Genomic DNA, 19,151 nt, shown 5'->3' on the forward strand with positions numbered 1-19,151 from the left:
CACACTAGTAATATTTACTTAATTTTATTATAAAAAACAGTAGCTTTTGGAAGGGAAACCATGCATAAATTATTTCCATAGATAGTACAGCTCAGTGTGCTGAACCATGAGTGAACCAAATAGACAGACTTGAGACTTCCAGTTCCAGGAGGGACTGGGAGTGAACTCACTGGATCTGCTATGTGGATCTGAGAGCTGTGCGGCCGGAAGCGGAAGTGTGTCTGAGTAAACGACGTTCTGCTAGCTAGCTTCACGAATCACCACAGGCAAACTCGGCAGCCAACAGTCGTTTAATTTCATAAACCTGTGAGGTGTAACACATTTAGCCGCCAATATGTTTAACAGAATGACAAGCTTATGGATGGGTGATGTAAGTATTCTGTTTTTGTTGACTTTTCTTTGATAATTCAGTGAGTATGTATGTAACGTTCGGTTAGAAACCAGCAGCATGTGGTTTTAGCTCGATGTTACGCAAGCACGACCAACAGGCCAGAACAAGTAAACACTAAACGGAACAAGTCACTACAGAAATAAATACTTACTGTACATCGAATTAAAATACTGTTATATCGTATTATGTAACCATAGTGCTGATTAATAGTTTGTTTCCTCATGTTTATTCTCGAGAAGCCCCTCATACTTGCACAAGTGCTTTTGTGTCGTAGTTTCAAATATTGAGACAAACTGTATGTCCGGTCATATTTGCACAAGTGCTTTTGTGTCGTAGTTTCAAATATTGAGACAAACTGCATGACCGGTTTATGAACTTACCAACTAAACAACAGTGTAACGTTAGTGCACTAAATCGTAAGTTTAGTCAACTTGATCGTTAAAGTTTTATATCGCCGGTGATTGCTCTGTAAACGGATACGTGACGCAGACGTTTGCTTCTCCTGTAAATTATTAACGTTTTATGTGTATAAAATATGCTGACATGGATCTGCTTCAGCTTAGGCCATTAATTGTATTATTTGTTTTTCAGTTAGACCCATACATGGATGAAAACTTCATTAAGCAAGCTTTCAGCACAATGGGAGAGACTGCCTACGGTGTCAAAATTATTACACATCGAGTTACTGGGTAAGATTACATCTCTTTTCTAAATAATGCAACAGTCTGTTCCGGAAGTAAAAAAAAAGCCCATTCATTTTCTCCAAAGGGATTTTTTTAACGGTAGTTTACACGGGTTAGACAATGAAACTGAAACACCTGGTTTTAGACCACAATCATTTATTTGTATGGTGTAGGGCAGGGGTCGGCAACCTTTTTGTCATAAAGTGCCATTTTTAAGTTTCCAAGTTCATCACTGTGCCACAACACACACATAGCATATATATATATATATATACACACCCACACACTCATATAAATACACAAACATTTTACATTTTCATAATGGCTTACACAGAAATAGTACAGAAATTTTTATATTTCTCTTGAAATTTGTTTTAGATTTAGATAGACAATTTAATAATATTTATAACTCCTAACTAGAGATGCACCGATTACAATTTTCTAGGCCGATTCCGATTTCCGATTTTTCATTGAGTTTGACCTGCCGATACCGATTTTTTTAGCCGATTCCGATTTCATTTTTTCTTTACAGCACACACAAATATTTATATTCTATATATATATTTTTATAAAATACCATATCCTTTTACCCAAACTGAATAATAAAAACAAGTTTATTTTATATAAATATTTTTGAGTCTTAATTTTCTTTTCTGACATAACCTAATCCAGTTCTTGTTAAAACACACTAGACATGCACATTCTGTGCATTTTGGGCACTTTTGTTTGGAATCATATTTATTTTGTCCATCAAAAGTGTGCTTTCACTTTAGCCCCTTTCACACAGCGCTTTGAACCCAGCGCACAGCGCTTTGCCTTCGGTGTGAATGCAAACACGACCCGGGATTGATGCCGGGTTGGGGACCTAGTAACATTGCCGTGTTCAGTCCCGGAACGCGCGCTGTGTGAACAAAAGCCTTAATAATGCCGTGTCGTAGTGATGACGCTAAAGCCGGGATCGTTCGCCAGCAAGTGAAACGGTACGTAATGCGCAAGTTTATGATCGAATCAGAGAGAGAAATCGCAGCTCATAAGCAAAATTAAGACATTTTAAGTTACATCGATGTCACGTGTCTTTACGGGATTTGTAGGCTACGGCTTGTTTGAGAACGCACTCTCTGATTCCGGAAAATCACTGGCAGTGTGAATGAACCAAAATCAAACGAACCCGGGTCAAATCTCGGGTCACATCTCGGGTCACTTTATCCGTGTATTTTCTGGAATCTCTGTGTGAATGGGGCTTTAAATTGAGCGTGAGCAGCGCAGACAAAATAGACTCGGCGGCGAGACCCCACCGCTTCACTACTGCTCACGCGACGCTCCTGTTGGGCGCTCGCGCGCTGTTCCTGCTATGCACTCATTGATTAACATGTACGTCGAAAAAAATATGCGTGAAACGGCCGTAATTCACGAGGTTTCCTACATGTGCGCTCCGTGTGCACGTGTGATGCTGATGTTGCGCGATGTTAATCATGGGGAGCCCGAGTGCATTTGACCGGTATAAAACTAGACTACTTTATCTGAATGAAATACACTTCTCTCGCATTTGCTTGTGTGCCAGCGATTAACCCTCCGCGTGCCAGTGCTGGCACGCGTGCCTTAGGTTGCCTACCCCTGGTGTAGGGCCTCCTTTTGCGGCCAAACACCATCAATTAATCTTGGTAATGACAGATACAAGTCCTCCACAGTGGCCAGAGGGATTTTGAGCCAATCCTCTTCCACATTGGCCAGGTCACTATGTGATGCTGGTGGTGGAAAATAGTGATGGGCGGATCGATCCAAATGTGTTTTTTTACCAGTAATTTTTTTATTAATTTAGCACGCAATTCAGTGCGTAAAATAAGCTTCTAGGTGGAAAAATAAGCGAATGTTAGCGGATAATTGTGTAGGATATAACTTTTTCTCCTAGTCATCTGGATACAAGACGAAACCAATCAATCACAGAGATCCGCTCTGTTCGATGCTGGTGCTTCGCTGAGCTCACAGGCCCAGTGCGTTTGGGAAACGAAGCCTTGCTTAGATGACAGAGAAACAATCGGGAGTTATTTCGCAATAAACAAACTAAAAGTGTACATAACGGTTCAAAATGTTGACGTCAGTAAGATTTTTTTAAATGAAATTAATATTTTTATTCAACAAGGATCGATGCATTAAATTGATCCAAAGTGACAGTCAAGGGTTTTAAACTGTTAAAAAAAAATCTACTTCATATAAATGTAGGGATGCACCGATGCATCGGCTGAACATCGGTAACGGCCGATATTTGCCTCGTTAACTGCCATCGGGAAATAAAAATGACATTCGCCGATGTCACATGGGCGTCAGTTTGGTTTGATATGCTGGGGACAGAGACGCATTCGGAAGTGCATTTTCAGAAGTGCTGGGTACAATGACGCATTTATTTATTTATTTTCTATGAGAAAACTCCTTTTCTCGAGAAAAGAACGACCATGGTGTGTAGCAGAAGAAGCGGCGGAGTATGCACGATCCGCGAGTGCTGAAGACGTTCTGCACGGCTTTGATGGGTGCGCAGGAGGACACAAATGGGCGGCGACTGCTTCTTCCAGTGGCGGGAGCTTTTCCCTCAGCGCCGTCAACAGATAGAGCATTAACTGTACACACCGCCGCCGACTTGAGCTGCAAAGAAACTCTGGCCTCCCTGTCAAGGACTCTTGTCAAAAAGTACGGGGAAGCTTGACCGCTCTGAATAGTGAGTGAGAGCGCGCGCGCGGTCGGGGCTCTCTCTCTCTCTCTCTCGCAGAAGAGCGCGTGCGCGCTTAAAATTTAATATTTTGGCATGAACATTCACCCGTGTTTTTTCCCTCATAAATGCGAACACGAAAAATAAAATGAATATTATAATGTTTTTTTTGTTGGGTCAGACAATGATTACCAAATTTCTCTCTCATATTGCTCTTCATAACAACTGAAAAAGAACTTATAAATAAGGTTATAACTGTCAACCAGAAAGTGACATTAAAGGGTTTTTTTGTTTCATAAATTGGTCTGATTGAATTTGTGCTCATTCTAGGATAGTGTGATCAAGAGCCGAAAGACTTGTATGTTTACGTGGCACAAAAGAAGGAATAAATAACAAAAAGAAAAAACATCGGCATCGGCCATCGGCCAAGTTGTTATGTTAAACATCGGTATCGGTATCGGCCCAGAATTTCCCAATCGGTGCATCCCTACTGTTCTTTCAACTTTGTTCATCAAATAATTCTGCATAAAATGTATCATGGTTTCCACAAAAATATGAAGCTGTTTTCAACATTGATAATAATAAGAAATGTTTCCTGAGCAGCAAATCAGCATATTAAAATGAAATAACATCATGACTGAAGTAATGATGCCGAAAATTCAGCTTTGATCACATGAATAAATTACAGTTTACTATGGCATAGAAAACAGATAGCCTATGTTAAATTGTAATATTACAGTTTTTACTGTATTTTTGATCAAATGAATGCAGAAGAGAATTAAAAATCTTACAGACCCCAAACTTTTGAACAGTAGGCTAGTACTAGTAGGCTAGTACTATAATTAGGGTAGTTTTTAATATTTAGGCCTAGTAGTCATGAAAACGTATTCAGATTTAGCATATTAATGATGCATTCACCTCATAAATCATGACACAGGCACAGGAAAGTGCATACAAGTTCAAGTGCCTGCTTTTAAAATGAAAAAGTATCGGTATCGGCGATACTGGCCCTGTATTTACTTCGTATCGAATCGATACCGAAATTTGCAGTATCGCCCATCACTAGTGGAAAATGTTTGATGATCTGGTGGCAGTTTGATGATCAAAGATGATCTGGTGGCAGTGCAGGTCATGGGAGATGTTCAACTTCACTTTCATGTTCATCAAACCGTTCTGTCACAACAAGTCTTGCTGTGTGAATTGGTGCATTATGCTGATACATCCCTTTCAGGGTACAATTTTTTAATCATTAGGTGCACATGGTCCTCCAGAATGGTTGGGTAGTCCTTTGGCAGTGCACATCAAACACAGTAGGGAATGCCATGATTCTGATGCCCAAACCATCACAGATCCACCCTGTGTTTCACTCTGGACAGCAACGGTCTGGGTGTTAGGCGTCTTCTGGGCTGGACTCATTTGGAGGTGGACTCATTTGAAACAATATATGTTTCACATTGTCCAACGCCTAAGATTTGCAGTTTGCACTGTTGGCACCAATGAAACTGACATTTGGCAACCCAAATCCAAGCCTACTGATAGACCTACTATGAGCTACGAGGTTGAAGCCATCGAGCCTGCATCATTTCAATTAAATGTTTTAAATAATTTGTTTAACAGTGGAATTCCTGGTGAAAAATCACATTACCCATGATTCTGCAGAAAAATCTCCACCAATCAGAATCGTGGCAAGCAAATCACACCAATTTTTAGCACCGCTCACTGTCATGAAGCAATGCAAATGACAGTTAATTTCCCTACATTATCAAGCTAAATGTACATAGTAAAAAAAAAAAAAAAGTGTAAAATGTTGTTAGTCCATATAATAAACATCTATATATTTCTATATAGCATCTTTTATATTTCTGTTCATTATTTTGTATTTTGCCATGCTTGGGATTGTAGTTATTTTCCTCATTCAAGGCAAAGGGTACACAGTCTTATACCTTTTGTCCAATTTTCAAATAACTGTTCTGTGTTTCCTCAGAGGCTCGGCTGGATACTGTTTTGTGGAGATGGCAGATGAGGCCAGCGTTGATCGTTGTGTGCAGAGGCTTAATGGGAAGCTGGTTCCAGGATCAAATCCGGTGAGACGCCAAACTTGCATCCATTAAATTGTATAGTTCATCTATACAATTTAATCTATTTGAATTCAATACATTCATATATTTAGATTATTATAGGAAGGCATATCCAGCATGGCCCCCACCTCATATGAGACATTTCAGTTATTACTCTATACATTACTAGTGATGGGCAAGTTACAGAGCTCAATTTCTTCCCTAAGGAAGGTGGTTGAGGCTGTTTATAAAATGACTTTGTTTGAAGCTGGTGAATAAACTCTGTTAGGAACTAGCTGACGAATGGGATAAAGCCAGTACTGATTGGTGGAGGTATGTGGAAATAATAGCTTCCTTACTCAAATAATAAGACACTTTGTTAGCGAATTATGTCCATACTACAGGCAAAGTGTTATTCCATTTGCTCAATGGTTGTATTTCTTTTCTTTTCAGCCCAGGAAGTTCAAGCTAAACTATGCAACATATGGGAAAAGGCCAGAGCCTGGGTAAGCACATAATAACATAATGTTGTCCATAATAACATTTTGGTTTCTGATCTCTTTTTGAGAAACCAAACAGAAAGCAGTTGGTTCATTCTGTGACAACTCATCCAGAGGTGCCCGGCTCAATTTAAATTTTGTTAAAAAAAATTTCTGAAGAAAGACTAACAAAAATAGGAACGAAAGCCAAAATATAAAATGTATGGCTGTAATCTCCCAGTCGATTATTTGGTCGATACGTTCTGGCTCGACCAAAATTCTGATTGGTCGATTTTTTGCCGCGTTCATTTGATCAGTTTTGCCGCGTTCATTTCACCGGGTGGAAAGCACTAATTGCTAATGGGGGTGTTTTCAGAGCACCCCTGTTTCACAGGTAAAAGTCTGTCTTCAGAACACCCCCCTTGTTTTCACTTCTTTTGAATTAGCCCAACCCACTGGAGAAGAGAGACAGATTGAAGAAAGTAGGCTACTAGAAGGTTTGCTGAATATTATTTATTTAATTGTGAGAGCGTTTAATTCATAGTCAGTCAGTCAGTCAGTCCTCTTCTACCATGTCAACAAAGACATCGGCAGTGTGGCAGCATTTTTTTTAAAGTTAAAAGTCTATTTGTGTCTCAGCCGCGAAGCTGAGCTCCACAGAGCGGCTGAACTGATAGTGTCTGTCAGTTATTATAATACATATGACAAAAACAATTGTCTAAATTATGTTGCATATTCCTCAAAAGTTCTTGTGATGATATCACTAGTTGACAACATAGTACTATTTTCGTAAATCATAGGCTTTGATATTGCGCAGGTGCACGTGATGCAACGCTGTCAGAGCCGACAGACTCGTGTGTCAGACTCATTTCAGTGCAAAATAATTAGGTCAAAAACGATTTAATATACTGCAAATAGCCTACTAGTTTTTTATGTTTATTTATAATTCATTTAGGCGGACAACAAGGCTACCAAGTACTGCGCACAGTGCGCAGCTAATTCATTTAACGTTTTTTTTCCCTAAAGTAATTTTTAGTCGATTTTTAGTAATCCATTATTTTGTAGAGGGGGGGGTAAAAGTGACTATTTACCAATATACATATCTTTTTTCATTTGTTTGGAAACAACACCAAATCTCTTGTGTGCAGGAATTATAATTCATTATTTTTCATTTCAGTTAGTATTGAGCAAAAACTATTTTTCCATTCCGGTTTCAGAGTTCTGAGGTTTCCTTAGCAAAAGGTTACTTGTTAGAACCAAATAAATGTTAAGAAAGTTTTTATTACATTTTATAATACAAAAAACATTGAAAAGTTTGAAAATAATAATAATAAAGTCAATCACTGCTGTTTTATTTTCAGACAGATGCAGTTGTAACCTAAACATTTGATTTGTGTATTTAACATTTGTCGATGAAGCTTAGGTCTGTTAACTCTTGGTAGCTCCAGACAAGTTAAAGAACCAGAATCTATAAGGATAGTGAGATATCTATAATAATACAAAAAAAAAGGCAATTTAGCCTACTGTTACTAAAAATAATAATTTTGTTAATGTATGTAAAAATGTCTAATTTAATATAATAATTAAATATATAATGAAATAAAAAATTAATATTAAACTGTTACTGTGTATTCACTATTTAAGCTTGCTGTTCAGTTCTGTTAAGAATAAGCCACCAATTTATCTACCATACTTTTGCTGTATACAGTAACTGGGCTACAACAGATTTAAACATGGATAAATGGTTATCAACAGGGTCGCTGAAAAGGATAAATGCAGATCTTTCTTCATCTACAAGTAAGGATAAATCTTTAGCAATGCCTGACATCAAAAAGACAAAAATAAAGCTAAACGAAGAAAAAACAGTAAAACGTATCAAGCCAAGGCACTCAAGAATTTAACTAAATATATAAAAAGCCTTTATTTTAGTCATGGTTTAGGCAATTAAAATCAGTTTACAAATAACCGCACACCGACGATGACACCCCTGAATCTGATGGAGGCTCATTAGCCGTAACTGTCGGTGTGCAGTTATTTGTGAACTGATTTAGTGACCATAGCAATGGACAGGACAGAAGTCTGATATATGTGTATTACGGCTAGAGAACCCGATTTCATTCTGGAATAATGGTAACCCATTATCTGCATTTTTTGTTCATTGCCAGTTTATTCCATAAAGTCTGTGTTAACAATCTCCGTTTCTAAGTCCCCATTAACCAACGAGACACAAATAGTCAGGTCTGTTAAAATTCAACCAAAAACGTACGTGTTTGGTTCTGTGGGCCGCGAGTCGCTTTGATAGAAGGAAACGCGATGCATTTGTAGTTTCAACCTAATTTGTTCTTCAGACATTCCTCTTTAAAAGAAAAAAGTATACATTTTATGCAGAGTGACCTATCTTTGGTTTTTGACCACTGAAAATGTGTACAATTTACTCATGGAGCCACATTGAAATCCCTATATCTCTGGGATTTAACCATATAGGGCCTTACTGTCAGTGTCCTGGTAGTGGGTGGGACGCTTGGTGCTTATTTATTGCCTTTGTTTACCATCACATATTTTTATTAATCATCAAATTAGGTATCTTTCAAAAGCTTACACCCTCAATATTCTGTGAAAACCATTATAAAATCAGACCTTGTGTTACCATGAAAACAGTACTTTAATTCCTTTTAGCGGCCTATTGTGCAGTGTCATGTTTCATATTACAAAAAACTTTTTTACACTTCAGCAATAATCTGCTTTGTGTCTTCTTTAAAAAGAGACCATCCGTAGGTCTGTATTCCAAGGCTTTCATGAATTACAGCCATTTAAGTTTGGATAGTGCATTTTCACATACTGTATTGTTCTGAAGATAAGATCTTGTCTCATCGTCTTATATTCAGGGTCTAGACTTTTACATGTCAATAATTCATCCTCAACAATAGGGAGCGCCAAATACATGTAAAACGAGTGTTCCCCCCAGGACTGATAAACGCAGTGGAGTCATCAAACAACTCTCATTAGTCAGCCAAGAAATCCAGTGTGTAACATTGCGTGTCCACTGGCGCGGAGCAGAGCAAGCGTTTTTAGTTAGCGTAATTCTGATGAACGTTGAGCGTGACTCGCGCTCACTTGTGAGAGTGAAGCTGAACTTCCATAGGAATGAACTGAAAACTAAATTCATTTTCGCCTCCACGTGTATTTTGGCTTCAAATCTCAGGTGAAAATGTTCATTTTGACCCCCCTTTGCAAAATAGTGGGTTATTCAGTAAATATTCATCCATGACATTTAATAGTTTGGCTTTTATCACTATTAATGTTTACCTTTCTTCAGAAAAATACTAACAAAATAAAAAAATGTAGCTGGGGAAGTTTCCAAAATTTGGTTTATTTAACACTGAATGACCCAGCTGCTTTGTTTTGTGCTTAAATATTCATTTTTACAATAAATAAATACATTTAAATTGTGGAGTTTTTTTTTTTTTTTACTTTATATGGTTTACTTTGTTTCTCAGCCCAGAATTCTCTGTCTTTGTTGGAGATCTCACATCAGAAGTGGATGACTACCAGCTTCATCAGTTTTTTCTGAAAAAATTCCCTTCATGCAAAGGAGCCAAAGTTGTCACTGATCCCTATGGGAACTCCAGGTATGAAATGTTTTAGCCATCACATGTACTGCATAACCTTACTTGGCTTTCTCTGACAGTTCGACCTACTGATCTTCACCACAGAATGAGGTCTCCTTTACATTTTATTTTATATTTTTTAAAAGCTTATTTTCAGTCGATACTCTTTACCCTCCCTCTCCTAAAAAGGGCCAGACAATACATGGATGTGATTTGCCGTTGTTACAAATCTGCTAAAACTATTGTTTTCCCCATATAGGGTAAGCAAGAGCAACTCACAATTGAAGTGATGCTACTTCATGTTAAAAGTAAAAGTGAAGTTTCAGTTCTACCATCAAATAAATATTTTACTTACTGAATACATATTGAAATATGCATATACTGCATGATGAGGCGCATGAAGAGTGAGAGAACGGGTGCTGATGATCTAGTTCTTTCAAACAGGGGTTATGGCTTTGTGAAGTTTAGTGATGAGAATGAACAGAAGAAAGCCCTTGAGGAGTTTCAGAACGCATCAGGCCTGGGAGGAAAATCCATCAGGATAAGCATCGCCGTCAACAAAGGGTATATTTCATACATTTTTTGATTAATGTTTAACTCATGGGTTTAAGAAATAAATTAAATATTTAAAATTTTTATAATTTTTGCATATATGTAGTTAAGTAATATTCTTTTATTTTGATGTATAGTAGTCAACATTTGAAGTGGATCAAAACCTTTCATCAGTTTGAACAATACCCGTTCTTGTCTTAGGACAACTTTGATGAACTTTTTTTAATCCATTTCAAATGTTTATTACTGTATATTCATTGTCATTAAGTTTTATGTGGTCAGTGAGACTTGATGTTTGAACTTTCACCTGACAAATCCACATGAAATCTTGTTATATTCTCTCTTTTACATTTTAGCAACAAATCAAGCAGTTACCACAACCAGAATAACAGCTACAACAGCAACTATCAACAGCAGTACTATCAACAGCCCTATAACAATTACTATCCACAGTGGGGCTATGATCAATACAGCGGTTACAACTACGGATATAACCCGTATGCTACCCCCCCACCAGTTCCACATGGGATGATGGGAGTACCCCCACCTATGGGGGTGCCCCCCAACCCCGCTGACATGCAGGGATCCACAGAGGTATCTTAGCAGCCGCAAACACAAGATCAATGAAAAGCATTTTTGTTGTTAATAAAAAACATTTCTGTTCTAAAATTGACCATTTTTTTTATTTTGCTCTTGCAGTCCCATGATGGCACTGAGGATGTTGAGGAGGACCCTGCTGAAGGTAATATTTAGTTCCACTGATTAGTTGACCAAATTTTTGATTACAGTAAGAATGAACATCAGTGAGTTACTCACCATCTTTCTTCTCCCTCAGACCCAAACCTGCAGGTGGATGTGGATGCATTAAATAAGCAATACATGGAGCGTAGTGAGGAGCTCTATGATTCACTCATGGATTGCCACTGGCAGCCATTGGACAGTGTCACATCTGAAATTCCTATGATGAATGGTTCTTGACTGACTATACCAACCACTGTCCCGGATTATTATACTTTGTGAAGGAACATGCCTTTTTATAATGCTCTGAGCAAGTTTTCAGAGAATGTTTTTCTCCTTTTCAGCTTTTTATTTGGAGCTTCCTCCCAGCAGACAAGACGTTTTTCTATGTGCGTGTCCATCACCTTTTTTCTTCTTTTCTGAGTTATGTAGTTAAAGTTTTGTTGAACAGATTTTTTTAAAGATAGATGGAAAGAATCTATTTCATTACCATTGTCATTTTAACCGGGAGCCATTCCTGCTCTTGCCTTATTAAACTTAGCATGCGTTGTGGGTACTAAAACTAAAATTGTGTGGTCTACATTGGCATTTATATCTCTTTGAATATATCCCTTATTGTCTTATGAGACCACTGAAGGTTTTTGAAAGCTTTGTTCAAGAGATGGGTCATTTTTAGCAATGTTTGCAAAGCGAGACAACTGTAAAAATTATTGCCACACTGACCCAAAATGATTCTGTCTGTCCTTAAATTACATACGAGTTTGAGCATAATTGAATCACAAGTTTTTTATTTAAAGCTGAGATTTTCAGAAATTCTGGAGTATTTTTGTAATAAAAAAAACGAATTGAGATGGTCAAGATTGAGCCTAATAAATTAATGTGGTGTCTCATTTGTTTCTTCATTTGTTTGGAATAATTTTCTCTGAGAAATTAGTACTGTATTAGGGTCAAAAAATAGGGATAGTTCACCTGTTGTTCCAAATGTGTTTGAAACTTTTTTCTTTTAAATGCAAAAGATATTTTGTTGGCCACAGAGGTTCGAACAGTCAATTTGGAAGTCATACCAAAACATTTTTATAACTTATACAGGTTTGGAACTCAGAGTAAATGATTACTTTTTATTTTGGACTGAACTACCCCTGTACCTTCTCGAACCCCACCTGTGATTCCATTTTTTCATTGTCAGGGTCTGAGTGAGAATATAATCAGCATGAATGAATTGTATAAATACCAGCAATTTTATCAAATATACATTAATTTTGCATTGACAGATTTGGGTGTATATTCTTTAGGTTTCACTGGTGTAATAAAGCACTATATAATTAGTCCAAATTCAGCCATGCTTTAATTCCTCAAGCCTTCTCTAGTTGATGTCTTTATCATTAGTTTCACACAGTGTCTCAGTTGTTTCATCCTGTTTGCTCTGTGTTGACAAAAGTCCAACCCCTGGCCTCCCGGGGCAGTACCAACTAGGTCCAAGTCGGTACCAGCCCTGATACAATGCTCTCCAGCTCAAACAACCCAGAGCACCTCCCAGAAGCTGAGTAGGAAACTCTGGGAAGTAAGCCAGCAGACAGAGCAGCAGGAACACCCAGAGACTCAACAGAAGGACACAGAACAGGAAGAGGATGCGCAGCGGGGCTTCAGAGGGTCCACCCAGGCAAAGGTACGGCCCAAATATTGCAGTCTCTTCAGCTAGAAGCAGGCAGCACAAACACAGCAGGAGGGCATCTTCAGATACTTCATAGCCACGCCACAACATGCCAGAGCGGACACAGGCCTCCTTTGTTTCACCTTCCCGTAAAAGCAATAAAGGTTGTCCATCTCCATTGGTCCCTGAAGCCAGCTCAAGACTGGAGCTGAGGGGTTCATAACAGCTCCCGGTGGCATTCTCCAATAGACAAAGCAGTTTGCGGAAGGCCAGCCACAATCCACCTGCCACAGCTAGCCGAGAAAGGTGTCGCAGGGAAAGTGTGAGTGAGCGACGAACTGAGAAAGAGAGGACAAAGACAAAAGAGCCAACAAAGATGCAGGTCCAGCCCCAGCCTGAGCGCAGGAAAACCCTACAAATGAATGGTGAATGACATATTACTCTATTAATATTGAACACAGTCTTGCATTCTATATTTATTTTTCACTCATTTGGAAGTGCAATTCAGTGATGGAGTTCTTTATTGCATGTGCAGCTTGTGAACGACTTCAGGAAAAGACTATATATATATATATATATATATATATATATATATACACACACTGTACCTATAATTTTAGTCTCTTTCTTGATATTGTTATGGAAATACGCTTTTTTTAATGGGGGGCCTGTTCCTCTAGTTAGAAATGCCCCTGATTCATATTATATAGAACACTTTTTAAAGGTTGCGAAGTTACTAGTAAAATAAGTATCTACTCATACTGTTTTCACCTACTGAACAGTAGGGAAACATGCATATTCGGATTTAACTGTCTTTATGAGTGAGTCATTGAATCATTCACTCAAACCGATTAATTAAAAACAGTTCAGAAAAGTTACTATTGTGCGTTGCACAGAAACGCGATGGTTTGATTTTTCTTTCGATTCTTTTGGAAGTATTTTCATGTGCAGTGCAGAAATATACAAAAAGAATAAGCAATATAGGTAAAAAAATGTAAGTTACTCAATATTAACTTCTTGTTTATTGAACTGTTGTGTTGAAGCAATGTCACACGAGCAATCATGCTGTTGTGATTGGCATGAGGCCGCAGAACACCGGCGTGCTTGCTAGTGTGGTATTGCTTAATTGAATTATTGAATTTGAAAGACATTCATTTGCACATATTTGTGTTTGTGTTGCTTACCTGTAGAGAAAGTGAGTCCTCTTTGCAAACACACTATAATGGGAAACCCATAGACTCAGGAGGGGCCCAAACAAAAGCAATGCTGAAAGCAACAAATGAAAATGACGTCGAAAAGATGCGTTGCCGAGAAGTCCAGCTGCCAGGTCAGTAATGACCACAAGGATAGAGTTTAGAAACATTTGTATTTTTCCTTAACCACACCAGCAAATTACAGTTAATATGGATTGGTTGTTGTTAGAGTCCAGTTTCTCTCAGAATCCTACAAAAACTTCCTCAGTGACAGCTGCATTGTGTCAGAGTTGTAAAATACACAATGAATTTATGTACGTTATCAAACAGTAAGCATGTCTAATGATACATTCGAATGTCTTTTCCAATTGACTGTTTGCAATAGGATGTTCTCATTCACTGGAATCACTTTTCTAGCAATATATGTTTTAGTCACATATATTGATGCATTTAAACCCAGTATATAAATGGCATGTGCTACTTTAGTAGTTTCCTCTTCTTATACTTGGTGTCCTCTAACCTTCAGGTGATTTTTATGGCCTGTCTCTCTTCTGATCTTTATCTTTCTGGAAGCACTCCCCCTTTATGTGCTTGCAGCCAACAACTTCCGATTACGCCTTGCATCCAAGAGAAAGAAAATCCAGTTCATTCCTGATTTCCAAGTTCTTTGAATCCGTTGGTCTCTTTCATTTCTCTAGCAGCACAACTGCTCTAAGAGGGTCTCTTGCACCTTTCACATGGCCCATTCACTCCCCACCCCCTCAGAACAGAAAAAGAAATGTTGTCGCCTTCTATACGTTCGTGTTGGCGGGTGTCATGTTGCAATTAGACGGTTCTGTGTGAGAATGCTCTGTAACTGTATTGTCATTAGTGGACTAAATGATTGTTGCTCAAAGAACTTGACAAAAATGACAAATGTGAGTAAGAGTTCACAACAGCAAGTGTGAATCTAAACCTTAAACATCTCGGTAACACATTTTAGTGCTCTTTTTCGGTGGATGAGTTTAAAGTCGTGCTCTTAAAATGTCAGTGGTTCACTGCTGTATAAATGTCAGTAAATGCTATGTACAGTTACTGGGGTGCTTTTCAATTCAGCCAGATTTAGCTCTAACCTTTGTACTGTTTCCTCATCCCTCTCTGCTGATTTCTCCATTCTTAGATTCAGCTGTTGGTGCTGCCTGTCTCTGTCAATCACTGAGTCCCTTTATGGCCTCCACTGTCTGCACCAGCTGTATTATCTTCTCTGGCTCTTTCAAACACCCGTCTGCTCTCTCTCCCGGCTTTCTTGAAGTAGCTCCATATTAAGAAAAATGTAGTGCGTTTGGTATGTGTTTTAAGAGCATGCAGTGTGTACACACTGGTGAAGTATTCCTGTAAATAAATGTATTCCTCTCCTACTATTCTTCTTATGAAATTGAAGACACATCCATATTTCCACAATATAAAGGATTTTATATGATTATATAGTAGTTTTAGCTCATGTTTAGATGAAGATTTTGAATGGAACCTTCTATTAGAAGGAAAGCAAGTTATAGACCTTATGGGTAGATGTCATATTGAATTTTACACAAATGAAAACAAGGCTGTGAGGGATAGGTCCTAGATCACATGTACATTTTAACAAATCACAACATTTAACAAAACACAACAAAACTGTTTAATGGAGTTTCTGTGAACTGAAATAGTTTTCTAAAGATGTTTCATCAGCTGAACAATGGGCATGCTGTTAAATAACAATCCATTTAACAAACTGTTTATCTGTCATAGCCTCATTTTCATTCCTGTCAAAAATTAAATATGTGCTAGTACCCTGACTTATATTGCTGCCAAGAATGTTTCATCTCATCACATCTCAGACGCACGCACGCACGCACACAAAGTTGGTGACAAATCTATCATTATGAGGACATGCCATAGATGTGAGGGTTTTTATACTGTACAAACTCTATATTCTATCCCCCAACGCTTACTCTAACCCCTAAAACTACAAATCACAGAAAAATGTCTGCATTTTTACATTTTAATAAAACATTGTTTAGTATGTTTTTTAAGCCATTTTAATTACAAGGGCTCAGGAAATGTCCCCATAAACCACATTTATGTTGTAATACCCATGCCATTATACAAATATGTGTCCTAATGAATCATATAAACAAGAACACACACATTGGATTTCCATGTCTTATAGGGACTTATATATATGATTTTTATACTGTACATGTGGTCAAACTGTATTATTGCCCCTAAACACAACCCTCACGGAAAACTTTCTGCATTTTTTACATTTTCAAAAACATAATTTAGTGTGTGTGTGTGTATGATATGTATAGCCATACATATATAATTTTGGATATTTTTTATATCTGTACGTTTTTGTGTAACTATTTGCTACTAGTTTTCAGCTTGTGCTCATTGGATAGAACTGTTTACCAGAAGGAGGCGCTTTAAAGGAGTTTAAAAACCCTCTCTTTTCAAGCGATGAGCTTACTCGATTACGGTATCTTATGCAATGACATTTACATTTTACATTTACATTTATTCATTTAGCTGACGCTTCTATCCAAAGCGACTTATAATTGCTATATATGTCAGAGGTCGCACGCCTCTGGAGCAACTAGGGGTTAAGTGTCTTGCTCAGGGACACATTGGTGTCTCACAGTGGATTCGAACCCGGGTCTCTCACACCAAAGGCATGTGTCTTATCCATTGCGCCACTACCACCCCATGACGCCCCCTGGTTCTTGAATTGAGGTTTCACAGGATTCAAGTCAAATTTGAAGTTGTGCTGTATGAAGTCAGAATATCTTTTAAAATAAGAGTTATTATTAATGCCTGAATAATGGGCAAGAGGGCAACAAATGACACATGTTTTCTTGTCAATATAGGATACTGAATTATTTAGATAATATTTCAAATTTATGGTTGGTAAGTAAACATAAAATCATAAGCCTATTTGAATTTTTTTTTTTACCTTTTTCCACAGCAATGTCTTACAATTCCTCAGCACAGTATAAGTCTACCTAGTTGGTGGGTGGGTGGTATGGGTTACATTTTAATATATTGTATATTTTTTCTTATATTGAACTAACTGCTCAATAAAAACAATTGTTCACACACACACACACGCACACGCACACGCACACGCACACACACACACACACACACGCAAAACAGATTATGCCTATTAATACTGAATACAATGCATTAATATTAAAGATTTACTCTTCATATCGTTAACAGCTTGTGTATTGTCAAGCTGCTGATGTCACACCATTATTAATGGAGTTTATAGATGGTCTACATGGCCTTTTGAGATACTCTCTCAAAGAAATTGTTCTTGATTTATATACTCTTCATCTCATCTAAAGTAATCCTTACAGGTACAAGCCTTATGCACCTTATGCACATATAGATGCTCATCCCTGTGTTTTTTTATACAGTAAGAATGTGGTAGTATATACTTATAGCAAATTAATGTATCATATTTAACTGCATGTAATGTTATTTTGGGTTACACCAGAATACATAAAAGTGAGCCATATAATGAATCTGAACAATAATCGCTATTTCATTGTGGAAACTGAAAATACAGATCAGGATTTGCTAAAAAATACAATACACAAATATTACTTACTGATGTCCCAGGCGTTCACCAACTCTTAAAATATGACACATTTAAAATGGGCTCTTGGGAATGGCTGGAGTCACTGTGTCATTCTCATAGAATGAACAGCATGTCTGCGGTTTATCAGCTGCCCTTATGCTTGAAATAGCCACACAATAGTACCTTTAAAACATATGAAACACAGTATATGAAACCCATCACACATTCTAATGCTCATAAAATATCAATTACAAACACATTAAAAATTAATTTCATCTTTATTCTTGTATCATATTCTTGGCCTGTAAACCTTTTTTTATAATCAGTGCATGGAAATTTGCATAAGCATGCAATAGATCTATTATTCCTGGCCTGTTTTCATAGTAAATTATCCACTGTAACTGTTGATCATTTTTAATGTTGCTTTTTATGTTTAAAGGCTTAAATTATCAACGGGATTATTGGTGGCCATTTTGCTTCATTACTACATTTAACCTTTTGATAGGTTCTTATGATACCCAGATAAAGTATGCTGTCTGTTCTCTTGACTGAAGAGCACAGTCATCCCTGGCTCTTCCCATTAATCCTCTGCTAAAGCTCTGATTGGCATCCAGGGCAGCTGCATGGCTGGGTGTGCTTCGTCCCGCCACTGGGCTGGAATAACTGCTAAATCCATACAGTTCATACAGACGGACTGACATGCATGAGTCATGCCCAGCATCATACAATCAGTCACGAGGCACTTAAAGGCATTGTCTCAAATACTGAACTTTCAAGATGAGAGAATGACATTAAACAGGAATATTTTCATTCGCTTTATTGAAAATAGTATTGGCAATCCTGAATCAAAGTTGAATGAATTTGGGGTTGTGCTAAGGTCATTTCTATATCTGTCTATACTGTATATTAGTATTTATTCAATATTGTTACGTTGTAAATATACATGCTAAAAGCTCTTGATCTCAGATGCCACTTTTTATTAAAAGAACTTGATGTAGATCTTTATTAAGAATTCAACAGACAAAGTGCTAATAAAAGACATTCACACTATTCAAGCGCTGCTCTTTGTGCTTTCAGACATCCTGTTTATTAAATGGAGGGTCGACATTGTTATGACAACCTGTTATCCTGTTACTTTTTGTTTGGAACATTAGGACTGTTTAACGGCCATATATAAGTTGTCTATTGTGAATGTGTGCTGTTCAGGGAATGGTGTGACTGTGAGACCTCTCAGGAATTCTCCTATGGCTAATAGCCACTAGATGTATGGTTACATCTAGCACCTAGTTATCCTCTGCTTAATGCTGTCAGAAACATTTCAATAACTGCTTTTATCTAAGCTGTCTCTTGTTGAAGCTGGAATGATGAGGTTGCTTATGTTGTGATTCCTTTTAAGAAAACATTGGTACAGGCCTGATGCAAGTTAATTTTTTTTCCATTTCGGTTTGGTAAAACCTAGTAGTAAGGTAGTATAGATTAACATGAAGTAATAAT

The 19,151-nt window shown here is 37.6% G+C and overlaps 2 protein-coding genes and 1 long non-coding RNA gene across 4 annotated transcripts; 2 read left to right on the plus strand and 1 right to left on the minus strand.

The window, feature by feature from the left end:
- The first annotated feature begins 206 nt into the window (after positions 1 to 206).
- On the plus strand, positions 207 to 12,099 carry LOC309491611 (tRNA selenocysteine 1-associated protein 1-like). Of its 2 annotated transcripts, XM_082190675.1 has the most exons (10): positions 207 to 370; positions 983 to 1,080; positions 5,760 to 5,859; positions 6,286 to 6,338; positions 8,067 to 8,108; positions 9,809 to 9,940; positions 10,364 to 10,483; positions 10,828 to 11,065; positions 11,171 to 11,213; positions 11,307 to 12,099. In XM_082190675.1, the coding sequence occupies exons 1-10, from the start codon at positions 335 to 337 to the stop codon at positions 11,447 to 11,449; spliced, it is 1,005 nt and encodes a 334-aa protein (XP_082046801.1). In that variant the 5' UTR covers positions 207 to 334; the 3' UTR covers positions 11,450 to 12,099. The 2 variants fall into 2 exon arrangements, with proteins under 2 accessions (XP_082046801.1, XP_082046802.1); XM_082190676.1 differs by lacking the exon at positions 8,067 to 8,108.
- Positions 11,879 to 15,219, minus strand: LOC309491612 (fat storage-inducing transmembrane protein 1). Its single transcript, XM_082190677.1, has 2 exons — positions 14,045 to 15,219; positions 11,879 to 13,272 (listed from the first exon to the last, which is right to left on the minus strand). The coding sequence occupies exons 1-2, from the start codon at positions 14,221 to 14,223 to the stop codon at positions 12,573 to 12,575; spliced, it is 879 nt and encodes a 292-aa protein (XP_082046803.1). The 5' UTR covers positions 14,224 to 15,219; the 3' UTR covers positions 11,879 to 12,572.
- Positions 13,145 to 19,084, plus strand: LOC309491614. Its single transcript, XR_014203211.1, has 3 exons — positions 13,145 to 13,285; positions 14,051 to 14,187; positions 15,213 to 19,084. It is a non-coding gene; the product is annotated as an uncharacterized lncRNA (long non-coding RNA).
- The last annotated feature ends 67 nt before the right edge of the window (positions 19,085 to 19,151 follow it).

The sequence above is a fragment of the Leuciscus leuciscus genome (genome assembly GCF_965113295.1).
Source record: "Leuciscus leuciscus genome assembly, contig: HAP1_SCAFFOLD_386, whole genome shotgun sequence".
In the NCBI taxonomy this organism is placed as follows: Eukaryota; Metazoa; Chordata; class Actinopteri; order Cypriniformes; family Leuciscidae; genus Leuciscus; species Leuciscus leuciscus.